The sequence below is a fragment of the Peromyscus eremicus genome, chromosome 4, assembly GCF_949786415.1.
Source record: "Peromyscus eremicus chromosome 4, PerEre_H2_v1, whole genome shotgun sequence".
NCBI classification, from domain to species: Eukaryota; Metazoa; Chordata; class Mammalia; order Rodentia; family Cricetidae; genus Peromyscus; species Peromyscus eremicus.
In genome coordinates, this window is record NC_081419.1 from 14,351,779 (window position 1) to 14,366,630 (window position 14,852).

The 14,852-nt window shown below is 45.0% G+C and overlaps 1 protein-coding gene across 2 annotated transcripts in view; it reads left to right on the forward strand.

Annotated features, from left to right (window-relative positions):
* The window catches only part of Pnpla7 (patatin like phospholipase domain containing 7), an 80,552-nt gene that overhangs the window by 24,043 nt on the left and 41,657 nt on the right, over window positions 1–14,852 (forward strand). The window contains exons 12-14 of one of the 2 annotated variants that reach the window (XM_059260259.1): window positions 894–1,034; window positions 6,985–7,085; window positions 7,261–7,407. In XM_059260259.1, the coding sequence (XP_059116242.1) occupies window positions 894–1,034; window positions 6,985–7,085; window positions 7,261–7,407 (389 nt within the window). The remainder of the gene's footprint in view (window positions 1–893; window positions 1,035–6,984; window positions 7,086–7,260; window positions 7,408–14,852) is intronic. The other variant, XM_059260260.1, reaches the window with a different exon arrangement.

The following is a 14,852-nucleotide window of genomic DNA, read 5'->3' on the forward strand; positions in this document are numbered from 1 at the left end:
AAAGAAAAGAAAGAAAGTAGATATACCTTCAGTGTCTTAATAGTTCATCATACCCTGTGAAGGATTCCGGGAAACTAAAAGAAGAGTAAGAAACTAAGTGAAACAGCCTTTGGTGTCAAGTAAACTGGAAATGCCCGTTTGATCCTCCCTCGGACAAGGCTTTGGACCTTAGTGACCTTGGAACACATCCCTGGTTGGTCTGGTTTTCCTCAGAAATATACTTTAAAATAGATGTCATTTAAGTCTTTTTCCTGAGTAATGCTTTTCTCTCTGAGACTTTGGTCAGCTTGAGTGATGGAACCCTGAGGCTTGTCCTCTTGAAGGTGTTTTGTTCGGAGCAGCTGTCCAGTGTTGCATCTTCACAGAGATTGGGGTTGAGGAGTTTTATAGACCTCTGTGGAAGCAGAGTCTGCAGTAGCAGACAGTGTCCTGTGTGGTGGGCAAGGCCAGGGTCCTTTGAAGTCAGGTGGAACATTCAAGCCCTGTTTTGCCCTAGGTGTGCTAATAGTCGTCTCTACAGATGAAGGCCATGGGAAAGGGACCACTGGCAGACTCCCTGGTTTAGGGTTTACCTTCAGAGTACTTGGCAGCAGCAGGGGGTAGTCAGTTCAGGAGGCCTATAGAGAAGGGTGGCCAAGAGACATGCAGGGTTGGAGGGTAGAGAGCAGGACCAGCCTGAGGCTAACATTCTTGCATCATTCCCCTGGCAAGTGCTAACAGTGACATTACCTGATGGCCCTGTTTGGGTAAGTTATCTGCAAGTTTACCGGGTGCTTGGGAGGACCTTGGTCCTGTGCTGTTTTGGGGGACTCTGTTCTTTGATCCATCTGTAGTAACTGGAGCCAGACACTAGACCATATGGAACTGGAGTAGCTCATTCCTGTCTCCTCCAGATCTTGAGAACATTCACCTGACAGTCTCTGGGCCTCTGCTGAAGAGGAGCTGCTCTGTACCTCTGCCTTCCATCCATGGGGAGATCTCAGATGAGCTCAGGCAGTCCCAGGGAAGAGGCTTTAATCTTTCGGCCTCCCAAGGTAAAGGTCCCCTGTTCCTGCAGCTTGTTTCAGTGACAGTTCTGTATATCTGGAAGATGAGTCAAGCTGCCCCCTGCCCCAGTTTCATCTTGTCCTGACCTAGACACCCTGAACTTGGTACCGTTTATGGTTGGACAAGAGCCCGTGGCCCTGAGGCACTCTCTCCCTGGGGCTGAGTCATTGGTGGGTGTCTTGCTGCTTTGTATGTCCTGGTAAATTCTCCACACTGCCTTCTTCTACCAGTCCTGTGCATGCTACCTCCTCCACTGAGCCCTGGGCCCGCTCACACCATCTGCCATCATGGGCGGCCCCATCTTCAGTGTCAGGCTCACCTCTGCTGGGTTCCCATCACAGACTGACATGCTCTGGGTCCCCTCAGCCTCCTCTTGTTTGCAGCCTAGTGCCCAGGTGCCTGACCTCACTGCTCCCCTCCTCTCTGTCTCCCTTTCTTTTGTGGAGCTTGTTGGCTTCCTGGCCCTTTTAAAGGCTGTCAGATTTCCTCTTTTCAGACCTGGTTGATGGCCACTGTGTTCTGCATGGTTTCTGGGCTTCCCCACCCCTCACCCCGCCGCCGCCGCCGCCACCGCCATTGTTTCTTCATGTGCTGTAGTGGTTCATGCTCATAATCCCAGCACTTGGGAGGCTGAGGCAGGAGAATTGTCTTGAGTTTGAGACCAGACTGGACTACAGAATAAGACTCTTGTCTCAGAAACCATCTTCAGCTGAGTATAGTGACATGTGTCTTTCATCCCAACACTTGGGAGACAGAGGCAGGAGATCTTTGTGAATTCAAGCCAGAGTGGCCTACATAGTGAGTTCAAAGCCAGGGCTGTATAGTGAGGTCCTGTTTTGAAAGAAAGAAAGGTAGAAAGGAAGATGGGAGGAAGGGAGGAAGTAAAGAAACCAAGGAAGGCAGGAAGGCAGGCTAAACATTTGGCACCTTGTAGTTAGCTTTTGTTGTTGTTGTTTGTTGTTTGAGACAGGGTTTCTCTGTGTAGAAACTGGCTGTCCTGGAACTCACTCTGTAGACTAGGCTGGCCTTGAACTCACAGACATCCACCTGCCTCTGCCTCCTGAGTGCCAGGATTAAATATGTGAGCCACCACCCCCAGTTGTAGTAAGCTTTTTATGTTTTATTCTTTGCTTATTCTTGGTTCATACATATATTCTAGATTATTTTTGTTAGTTTCTGTGTTGAGGTCTTTGATTCATCTGTTTTTCATTCTTCGGTGTAAACCAGTGAAATTGAGCATATCTTATTCTGTATGGTAGTATACCAGTATCATTAATGAAACAATCTCTGACTTTATTTATTTATTTGTTTATTTGTTTTTATTTTATGTGCATTGGTGTTTTGCCTGCATATATGTGTTTGTAACTGGTTCCCTGGAACTGGAGTCACGGACAGTTGTGTGCTGCCATGAATGCTGGGAATTGAACCCAGGTCCTCTGGAAGAGCAGTCAGTGCTCTTAACTGCTGAGCCATCTCTCCAGCCCCCATTCTCTGGCTTTTTAAAAATGCTATCTTCATTAGGTATTATGTTTCTGAGTCTATGTGAGTTTTTCATCCCTAAAGTATTAGCTTTTATTGATTTTTTTGTTTTTGAGATGGGGCTGGGATTTTTGTTTGTATTCTGACAAATAAAGCTTGACTGGAGATCAGAGGGCAAAGCTAGCCACTAGTTAACCATAGAGGCCAGGCAGTGGTGGCACATACTTTTAATCCCAGCACTTGGGAGGAGGAAGCAGGAAGATTAAGAGTTCAGAGCTACCCTGGACTACACGAGATTGAACCAGTCTAAAAGAGAAACAGAGCTGGGCAGTGATAGATCACGCCTTTAATCCCAACACTTGGGAGGATCATGCCTTTGATCCTAGCACTAGGGAGGTGGAGACAGGATCTCACCCCATTCAGTAGAGGTAAGAAGTCTCTGGTGGCTGGCTGCTCTGCATCTCTGTTCTTTCAGCTTTCACTCTCGATATCTGATTCCATATTTTAATATAATAAGACTAATTAGGGTTGCACTACATCACTCTGTAGCCAAAGCTAGCCCATGGTTTCCAGGAATCTGCCTGTCCCTGCCTCCCAGCACTGGGATTATACGTAATGTGTTATCACAGTGGCCTTTAGACAGGTGCTTGGGATCTGAACTCAGGCCCTAATATTTGCATGGCAAGTGCTTTTACCCACTTATCCAGCTCCCAAGCTCCTGTTTTAGCTATGTTCCTTTGGCATGGGAAAGGTTATGTAAAGGGTATAGTTCCCCCAACACACTTATCTCTCTCTTTCTTTCCCCCTCCTCCCTCCCTCGGCACAGTCTTGCTGTGTAGCTCAGGCTTGAACTCATAATCCCCCACCTCTGCCTCCTGACTGCGTAGGTTACAGATGTGGGTCACCTGCATGGTTGGCTTAGGTAGTATCATCAAACCACAGCCCCTGCCTCCTAGGCACATGCTTTCACATGGCATGTAGTATATCTCAAGGGCTTCTCTCCGGGCACGTTGCCCCTTTTTCTGGTTCTGTCAGCATCCTGTGGCTGACTGTTCTGGATAGACTGTGCCTTCTCTTGGTGCAGGTTTGAAATACCTGGCCATGAGCTACTTTCCAGTGACTCCTTCTAAAACTGAGCATCCCTATTACTGACAGTTTTTGCATAGTTTGATGCCAGCCTGTGATTGCTTAGAGCTAGTTTAAAGATTGATTTTCTTTTTCTTTTTTTTTTTTTTTTTTACATATAGGGGCCATTTTTTAATTCAAATCATCACATTCTACTTCCTGGCCCCCATAGGCTTGTAGCCATATCATAATGCAAAATGCATTTAGTCCAACTTCAAAAGTCCCCAAGGTTTATTACAGTATCAGCACTGTTCAAAAGTCCAAAATTCAATGTCTCTTCTGAGATTCATGCAATCTCTTAACTGTAATCCTCTGTTCCCAGTCGGTGTTGATTTTCATTTTTAAAAAATTATTTGTGTAGGTATGTGCATGTGAGTGCTGGTGTTTGTGGAGGTCAGAGGCTTCAGATCCCCCTGGACCTTGAGTTACAGGGGTTTGTGAGCCACCTAGCGTGGATGCTAGGAACTGAATTTAGAAGTCTTCTGCAAGAACAGAACAGTACTTGCTGCTAATACTGAACCATTTTTCTAGCTTCTAGAACTGGTTTAAATCAGTGATCTTGACCTTAAATTTTCTTTCCGGTTGGAACACCATGGGTAGCCACTGCAGCTTGATGTTCAGGTAGGCACCTGAAGAATCGGAGTCCTCCCCACCACTCAGAGAAAACACAGTGGACCCTCGTGACTACAGTCTGGCTTCAGATTTAGCCTGCTTGAGCTTGTACATTCTCTATGTATGTATGTATGTATGTATGTATGTATGTATGTATGTATCTGTGTGTATGTGTGTGTGTACACTTGTGGAGACCAAAGGACAATCACTGATATCATTTCTCAGGAGCTATCACTTTTTTTTGAGAGAGGATTTTTCACTGCGAACTGGGGTTTGCCTAGTAGTCCAGACTAGCTAATCTGGCTAATGAGTGAACACCAAGGATCTTCTTGTTTCCACCTCCCAACTGACTTTTCTTTTTATTTATTTAAAAATATTTATTTATTTATTTATAAATTTTCATACTTATTTATTTATTTTATTTGTATGAATGTTTTGCCTGCATGTATATATGCACAACACATGTGTGCCTCGTACCTGAAGAGGTCAGAAAAGGTTGTTGGGTCCCTAGAACTGGAATTACAGCCAGTTGTGAGATGCCATTCGAGTACTAGGAGTCAAACCCATGTTCTCTGCAAGAGCAACAAGTGCTCTTAATTGCTGAGATATCTCTCCAGTCCCTATTTGTTTTTATTTTATGTGTATGAATGTTTTGACTGCATGTATGTAAGTGACCTGCATGCATGTCTAGTGCTCACAGAGCCCAGAAGAGGGTGCTGGTTTCCCTGACACTGGAGTTACTAGTGGTTGTAAGCTGCCATGTGGATACTAACCACTGAACCATCTCTCAGCCTCATGCCTGACTTTTTTTTTTTTAAAGATTTATTTATTTATTATGTATACAGTGTTCTGCCTGCATGTATCCTTGCAGGCCAGAAGAGGGCGCCAGATCTCATTACAGATGGTTGTGAGCCACCTTGTGGTTGCTGGGAATTGAACTCAGGACCTTTGGAAGAGCAGCCAGTGCTCTTAACCGCTGAGCCATTTCTCCAGCCCCTCATGCCTGACTTTTAATGTGGTGCTGGGGGTATATATATAAATCAGTTCCTCATGCCGGTGTGGCAGGTACTTTATCAACTGAACTGTCTTCCAGTTACATGCAAATAGCATGCACACAAAATAAATAAATAAAAATATAATAAAACATTTTTAAAAAGCAAGGCCTCAAGCCAGGCAGTGGTGGCACACACCTTTTTTTTTTTTTCTCTGATCTTCAGGCAAACTTTATTTATTAACACACAGATAAAATATCACTACATTTCAGCACAAATAAAATATCACATTTCCCCCTTTTTTCTAATAAAAATAAAAAATAATAAAGTTATAACTAATATAAGAAAAACAATATACATTAAGTATAATAAGTATATACAATATATACAAGCAATAAATACCTCAACAATGTCTAGTCCATTTGCATTTGACAAACTCAGAGAAAATATTCCATTATCTATCCTATTTTGGTAAGTCCAAAATGTACCTGATTTACTTTCTATCCTAACTTACATTACCAACAGAGAACTATCTTTTTTTTTTTTTTTTTTTTTTTTTTTTTTGGTTTTTCGAGACAGCGTTTCTCTGTGTAGCTTTGTGCCTTTCCTGGATCTCGCTCTGCAGACCAGGCTGGCCTCGAACTCACAGAGATTCGCCTGCCTCTGCCTCCTGAATGCTGGGGTTAAAGGTATGCGCCACCACCGCCTGGCCCAGAGAACTATCTTATGTCTTTCAAATTTATACACTTTACACCTCTTTAGTGAGTTTCTTTTCTGAAATTCTTAACAAGGAAAACTATAACTATCTAATCTTCAACTCCCTCAGAGACTCAAGAAGGAAATAATATTACCTAGTAAAACAGGAAGTACAAACAAGCGACTTCCAAAAAAAATGTGAGTTGACAGAAACAGCCAACTGCCTGGACAGTCACCTGAGGTTTCTCCACACAGTTGTGGCATCATCTTCAGCCTATAGGCTTAGCGTATCTGACAGATTCATTTGTGGTACACACCTTTAATCCCAGCACTCAGGAGGCAGAGGCAGGTGGATCTCTGTGAGTTCAAGGCCAGCCTTATCTAACAGTGAGTTCCAGGACAGCCAGAGCTGTTCCACAGAGAAACCCTGACTCAAAAATAGAAAAAGAAATAAAAGTAGAGCAAGGCCACCACATTGTTTGGTTCTTTCTGCATGTAACTGTTTCTCTTTCTGCTGTGTGTTTTTTTTGTTTGTTTGTTTGTTTTTTGTTTTGTTTTTCGAGACAGGGTTTCTCTGCGTAGCTTTGCGCCTTTCCTGGAACTCACTTGGTAGCCCAGGCTGGCCTCGAACTCACAGAGATCCGCCTGGCTCTGCCTCTCGAGTGCTGGGATTAAAGGCGTGCGCCACCACCGCCCGGCTTCTTTCTGCTGTTTTGACTTAATGTGATGGAACAAGAGCGCCCTCACTAGAAACTGACCCTGTGGAGCCAGACAGTCTTGGGCTTCCAACCTCTGAAACCATGGGCTAGATGAACCTTTGCTTTCTGTAGTACCACCCTCAGATGTCCTGCTGTAGCAATACAAAATGGACTAATTGTGACAAAAAATGCCAGCAATGCAACTTTGCTATCTAGAGGTTTGAGTCTTATCTACCAAGTTCATGCTGACAGACGTTCACTCAGCCTGCCCATTGTGTGCCTGTGCATATGGGCCAGCAGGTGGGCAGCGAACTGAGTCTTCTTTCTGTTTGTAGAAAGCCACGAGAGGGCCACCTCAGACCTGGGGATGGCATACAACCGTGCCAGGGTTTTGCCACACTCAGATGAGCAACTTGGGAACTCTGTGGCCAGCAAGGTATATCCCTGCCTCTCCTTATTGTCCCCTTGGGGCCTTGTCTACTCGCCTACTAACTAGTGCTTTGGGATGTGGTCCATATCTGACATCACCAGTGTTGGCAATGGGTCATGGAGATGCAGTTACATTCTTTCCTCATTACATCTCTCCTGATGGCTTGTATCTTTGTTCTAAGTCGAAGAAAAACGTGATTGTTGCAGAGACCCCCTCTGCCGTCTTCCACTACTCAGAAAATTCCTGGGATGATACTGGGGCCAGTGGGAAGACAGACGCTATCTTCAAAGCTGCCACGAAGGACCTCCTTACCCTGATGAAGCTAGATGTAAGTGTGTGGGCTCAGAGAGAGGGTGGTGACAATTCCTGATTCCCACAGTACCTGTCTCTTTATTTCCCCTGTTTGGGGCAGCACATCCTTCTAATGCTCCCTGGGGTGTCTGTGACCTGCACTATGGTCCTCTTCTTTATCCAGGCCTGCCAGTAGTAGGGATCCACATCTGCAGGTGTAGCCTTGGCCGAAATCAGTGTATTGGTGAGCTTTTAGAATCACCTGGGCACTCGAAACTACATCTTCCTCACATGTGTTTTTAGTAAAATTTCCCTTTGTTTTTTTTTGGGGGGAGAGGGGGCGTTGTTTGTTTTTTGTTGTTGTTTATTGTTTCGGGTTTGTGTTTGTTTGTTTTTCAAAACAAGCTTTCTCTGTGTAGCTCTGGCTGCCCTGGAACTCTGTAGACCAGGCTGGCCTCAAACCCAAGAGATCTGCCTGCCTCTGCCTCCCAAGTACTAGAATTAAAGGCATACATCACCACCTCCTGGTGCTGTTATTTTTAAATCTAGGTCTTGCTGTGTAGTCCAGGCTGGCCTCCTGCCTCAGCTTCCTGGGTGCTAGCGTGAATAGGCATGTGCCACTATGCCCAGCGTATCCCTCATTTTTTAAGTGCATGAACATATGTGTATATACATGTGTCTTAGTCAATGTTCTATTGCTGTGAAGAGGTGCCATGACCATGGCAATGCTTATAAAAGAAAGCGTTTAATTGGGGCTTGCTTACCTTTAGAGGTTTAGTCCATTATCATCGTGGCAGAAAGCATGGCAGCATGCCAACAGATGTGATGCTGGAGAGGTAGCTGAGAGTCCTGTATCTAGATGGACAGGCAGCGGATGAGAGAGACACTGGGCCTGACTTGAACATTTGAAACCCCAAAGCCTCTAGCCCCCCAGCCCTGTGCATATTTCCTGCAACAAGGCCACACCTCCTAATCCCTGTCAAGTAGTGCCACTCGCTAATGACCAAGCATTTAAATCTGTGTGCCTGTGGGAGCCATCCCTATTCAAACCACCACAGTGTGTGTGTATACATGTGGAGGCTAAAGAACAACTTTGGTTGTTATCCTCAGGAACATGTCCACCTCCTTTGAGACAGGGTCTCTCATTGACCTGAAGCCTGCTGGGTAGGCTGACTAGTGGACTTCCAGGACCCCCTTGTCACTGCCACACCAGCACTGGGATTCTAAGCACGTACCACCGTGTGTCTGACATTTTAAACATGGTGTCTAGGGATCAAAGTCAGGTCCTTAGGCTTGCAAGGCAAGCGCTGTACTGACTCAGCCATATCCCTAGCCACATCGCTCATGCTTTTAAAAATGTGAAGACCTTGCATACAGAGGCTAGGAAAACACCTGTGTTCTCTTTAATGAGGACCCACAAAACTAGCTTTATTAGTTACTATCTTTTGTTGTGATAAAACACCATGACCAAGGTAGCTTATAGAGGAAAGGGTTTATTTGGGGCTTACAGTTCCAGAGGGGTAGGAGCCCATCACCAGCATAGTGGGGAGCATGACAGCCATCAGGAAAGTCTGGTGCTGGAGCAGTTCCTGAGAGTTCACATCCTGGTCCACAAACAGGAAGCAGAGGGGCATAACTGGGAATGGTGTGAGTCTTTTGAAACCTCAGAGCCCACCCCAGTGATACACCAGTCCAACAAGGCTGCATCTCTTAATCCTTACCAAACAGTTCCACCAACTAAGTATTCCAATATTAGAGTCTTTTGTTTGTTTGTTTGTTTGTTTGTTTGTTTGTTTTGAGACAGGGTTTCTCTGTATAGCTCTAGCTGTCCTGGGTTCCCTCTGTAGACCAGGCTAACCTCGAACTCAGAGATACACCTGCCTCTGCCTCCCAAGTACTAGTACTGGCTAGAGTCATTCTCATTCAAACTACCATACCAGTACATGGATCGAAACAAATCCACTCTGCATATCTCGGTCCAACCCCCTTCTCCCCAAAAGAGGCCCTTCTCTGTACTGGGCTGTGCTTCTAGATGCCCTGGTTGATTCCACTTGATCCTAAGCTGAGTAACTGATGCCAAGTCTATTCTTTAGAGTGAGTGCTGTGTGTTCAGCATGTGGATTCACTCACATGGTGGCCTGTAGTTGGAACTGAGTCCCTGTCATCACTGCCCATTCTGTGAGTGTATTGATCTTAGTTCTTTGATCACCCACATTGCTGGTGGACACATGGGAGTGCCAGCCAGGGTTACTTTGAGAGGTTATAGTGACCCAGTTGTTTCCAGTCACTATGGGTTTCTTGTTCACCCTTGATGTGGGCCTGGGCATGGATGCTAGGCCATGAACATCCCTAGTTTTCTCCCTCAGGAACTGGGGAGGACTCAAGGCTTGTATCATTACCAGGTGTTGAGAGCATCAAACATTTTCTCTGTCTCTGTCTCTTTCTTTCCCTGTGCCCTCCACTCTCTGTGTGCATGCATGTGTGCGTGTGTGTATGTATGACTGCATGTTAGGCAAGAACTATGTTCCTGAGCCACACCTCAGTTTCTGAATTTTTCAATTTTAAATAAATGTTCTGGAGGTGTAGAGGCAAATTTTTGCTTTAGTTTCTCTTTAGTCACTAGTGAAGTCAGTGCCTTCCATATTTTATGTGCTACAAAAGTGCCTTGTAGCATACTGTGAGACAAACTTGCTTGGGTCTGAAATGGTGTGTGTGTGTGTGTGTGTGTGTGTGTGTGTATGTGTGTGTGTGTTGAGGAGACTCCACTTCCAGAGCCAGATTCTTAGTGAGCTCAAACACCACATCATGTGTACCAATATGAAAAAAGTATATTACAGGCTTTAATGCAGATACAGTTAGTCCTTGTGTATAGTGCAAGGAAGGGCAGGGATCATACACAGCTTTCCTCATGGGGCTCTGGTTTGCCTTGCATCGCACTAGAGCCAGCCTTTCCTAGGGGCTACTGTACCTCTGCTAGGAACCCAGCCTGCCCTCTGTTCTTGAGGCCTGCCCATGTCACCTGTGTGTTGGGGGGAAGGTTGGCTTCTAGAGAAATGGAGGACCGTCTCATCCCAGCCTCTCTGGTCCTTGAAATTTTTGTCATTTACCCACAGCTTGTCATAGTCCTTGTTCTGTAGTCCAGACTATCCTTGAACTTGTGATCTTTCCCCACTTGGGCTTCACGAGCTGGGATTGCAGCCATACACGACCTTCCCCCAGCTTCTGCATAGCCTTTGAACTGGCTCAACCTTTAGGTTAAAGTCAAAGGGTAAAGGGAGGGCTGAAAGAAAACCCAGACACCTCTCTGTTGGTCCTTAATGCCTTGATCCCACCTCCAGCTCTTCCAGTTACTCTAAGGTTTCTGAGTTCTCTGATAGTAGCTTTTAAAAACTGTTCATTTATCTATTTATATTCTCCCTCCCTCCCTCCCTCCCCCCCCCCCCCCGTCTCTCTCTCTCTCTCTCACACACACACACACATAAATAAAAGAGAATCTTTAAAAAAAGACAAGGTAGCCAGGCAAGATGGCTCATGCCTTTGATCCCAAAACTCAGGAGGCAGAGGCAGTTGGATCTCTGAGTTCAAGGCCAACCTGGTCTACAGAGTGAGTTCCCGGACAGCCAGGGCTACACAGAGAAACCGTCTTGAAAAAACAAAACAAAATAAAAAGATAAGGTAGAGAGCAATTGGGAAGACATTCTGTGTCAACTTCTGCCCTCCATGGGTACATACCACACATACACAGAAGATGTTAAGATGGAAAACAGAAGAAAGAAAGTAAAGGGTTCACTGCGAGTAACAAAACAGGCTGTTGCTCTGGAGGGAACAGAGGCTTCCCCTGTGGAAACTTTGTGGCTGACTCTTCCTTTTTCATTTCATTATCATCATCATTATTAGAGGGGGGCCGGGGAATAAAGGAGATGGAACCTAGGATTCCACACATGCTAGGCAAGCACTCTAACACTGAGATTTTCTCCAGACCACTGGTGGTTTTAAAGGGATTCAGACACAGACTGAGGAAGCCCAGTGAGGTTCATACACATGTGACAAGGGAAAACCCATACTAGCTCTGTCATGTGAAACTGCAGACACCTGAAGGCAGAGAGCAGGTCCCTGTTTAGAATGAAGATAGACCATACATGACTCCTCAGCAACAGCACTGGAAGCCATCACCCCCACCACTAGCACCAGCCTACTGACCAGGAGCTTTTCCCATGACAGTCCTTCAAAAAACAAGCAATGGAGCTGGTCCGGCTCTAAAAGTTTGTGCTTAGTATGCACGAGTGTGAACTCTAGTGCATACACAAACCGAGGCAACAGAGGAGGTGTACCTGTAACAGCCACTCACTTCAGACTAGACAAAACACAAAACCCACTAGCGATGGGGCTGCTGCAATGGCTCAGTAGGTAAAGGTAAAGGTGCTTGCTGTACAAGCAGGACAGCCTGAGTTTCATCCCTGGAACCCATGTGTGGTGGGTTGAATAAAAAGAGCCCCCATAGGCCCATAGGGAGTGACAGTTTTAGGAAGTGTGGCCTTGTTGGAATAGGTGTGGTCTTATTGGAGAAAGTGTGTCACTGGGGGCAGGTTTTGAGGTTTCGGATGTCAAGCCAGGCCAGTGTCTCACACTCTCTTCCTGCTGTCTGCCGATCTGGATGTAGAACTCTCAGCTACCTCTCCAGCACCATGTCTGCCTGCATGCAGCCATGCTTCCCATCATGACATTAAGGGACTAAACCTCTGAACCTGTAAACCAGCCCCAATGAAATGCTTTCCTTTGTAAGAGCTGCTGTGGTCATGATGTCTCTTCACAGCAATAGAAACCCTAACTAAGACACCATGTAAAGGTGGAATGAGAAAACCTACTCCCATAAAGTTGTCCTCTAACTTCCATCTGCACACATGCACACATTCATGTTTCTGTATGTGTGTGTGTGTGTGTGTGTGTGTGTGTGTGTGTGTGTGTGAGAGAGAGAGAGAGAGAGAGAGAGAGAACGAGAACACACCTCATGTTTGTGGGTATCCATAGATCCTGGAACTGGAGTTGCAGGTGGTTGTGAGCAGCCTGACAAGGGTAGGGTAGGGGATTGAGTTCTGGAGGAAAGCAAGTAATCTTACCTGTGGAGCCATCTCTCCAGTCCTTTACATTGGCTTTGAGACAGTGTCTCACTAAACGCAGTGCTTACCAACCCTTTGCTCTGAGGTGATGTCTATCTGTGAGGTTGAAGTACGTTTCTTGTATGCAGCAGAAGGATGGATCCTGTTTTCTCATCCATTCTGATACCTGTATCTTTTTATTGAGGAATTGAGTCCATTGATATTGAGAGATATCAATGACCAATGATTGCTAATTCCTGTTATTTTGTTGTTGTTGCTGGTAGTGGTGTATGTGTGTGTGTGCTTGTGTGCTTCCCTTCTTTTGGTTTTGCTGGTGTGAAATTATTTATTTCCTGTGTTTCCATGGGTGCAGCTAACCTCCTTGGGTTGGAGTTTTCTTTCTAGTATCTTCTGTAGGGCTGAATTTGTAGATAGATATTGTTTGAATTTGACTTTGTCATGGAATATCTTGTTTTCTCCATCTATGGTAATTGAAGGTTTTGCTGGATATAGTAGTCTGGGCTAGCATTTGTAGTCTCTTAAAGTCTGCAGGACATATGTCCAGGCCCTTCTGGCTTTTAGAGTCTCCATTGGGAAGTCAGGTGTAATTCTAATTGGTCTGCCTTTATGTGTTACTTATGCTTTTTCTCTTACAGCTTTTAATATTCTTCTGTATGTTGAGTGTTTTGATTATTACGTGGTGAGGAACATTTGTTTCTGGTCCAATCTATTTGGCGTTCTGAATGCTTCTTGTGCCTTTATAGGCATCTCCTTCCTTAGGTTAGGAAAATTTTCTCCTATGATCTTGTTGAAAATATTTCCTGGGTCTTTGAGCTGAAATTCTTCTCCTTCTATTTCTATTATACTTAGATTTGGTCTTTTCTTAGTGTCCCATATTTGCTGGGTGTTTTGTGTCAGAAATTTTTTAGATTTAACATTTTCTTTGACCAGTGTATCTATTTCTTCTATTGTATCTTCAACACCTGAGCGCTTTCTTCCATCTCTTATATTCTGTGGCTGATGCTTGCATCTGTAGTTCATGTTTGCTTACTTAGATTTTTCCATTTCCAGAATTCCCTTAGTTTGAGTTTTCATTATTGCTTCTATTTGCATTTTCTGGTCTTGAACATTTTTGTTTCTGTCAACTCTTTTTTCATGACTTTCTTTAAGGGACTTACTCATTTCCTCCAATTTTTTGTTTGCTTTTTCCTTGATTTCTTTAAGGGATTTACTCACTTCTTCTTTAAGAACCTCTATCATCTTCATAAAGTTGGTTTTAAGGCCTTTTTTGTATACTTCTTCTGTGTTGGAATATTTAGGGCTTACTGTAGTAGGATAGCTAGGCTCTGATGGTTTCATATTGCCCTGGTTGTTGTTATTTGTTCTTAAACTTGTGTCTAGGCATGTGGATTTGGGGTGATTGTAGATCTAGGTGCTGCCCGGCTATGAGTTTGTATTCTTTGGATGGATGTTTTGTTCCTTGGTTTCTGTCTCCTCTCTGGTCTTCTGGTCTGTGTGGCCTGTGGTTGAGCAGGGGGTCTCCACCCAAGTTGGGGGGTAGGACACAGCCAGGAGGAGGGGAAAAAGGATTGGGGATAGTGGAGGTGCACCAAGAGAGTGGAGGAGGTCCACGGATGGGTGGCCTACCTGGAGTTCTGGTGGCCAGTGTGGTCTGTGGTTGAGCAGGGAGTTTCACCCAAGTTGGGGGCTGGGACACAGTGGTGAGAAGGGGAGAGGGATTGGGGATAGGGCTAGGGGGGCATGGAGGGAGTAGAGGAGGTCCACAGATGACCTGTCTGGAATTCTGATGGCTTGTGTGGCCTCTAGTCCAACAGTGAGTCACCAACTGAGTTCACCTACTTGTTCTGCTGGCTGATGTGGCCTACGTTTGAGCTGGGAATGTTTGCCCAAGTTGGGGGCCTAAGTTTGGTTATTCTATATGGTTCTATGATTTCTACTTAGAGAAATCTGCTATCACTATTGAGATGTTTCCAGTTTGAGGCTAGGACAATGAATCAGTAGGCAAAGAAAGTACTTGCTTGTTGGGGAATATTATTTTAAGGTGTGTTACTTTTGTTTATGTTTTTTTATGTTTATGTTTTGTTTATGCATTTGTTTAACTTTGTGAAACAACACATGCTTGCTGTCCACGCATGAGGACCTGGGTTTGGATCTCCAGCACTCATAGGGGGAGTGGTTATCATAGGTATAGGTAGCTCTCTCTCTCTCTCTCTGTGTGTGTGTGTGTGTGTGTGTGTGTGTGTGTGTGTGTGTAAAACCCCAGTCCAAGGTCAGTGTCAGGACAGGGACAGAGATAGGCAAGTTCTGGGGCTGTTTAGTTAGAGACCCAGTTTCAAAAAGTGGGTGGAGGGACTAGAGAGATGTC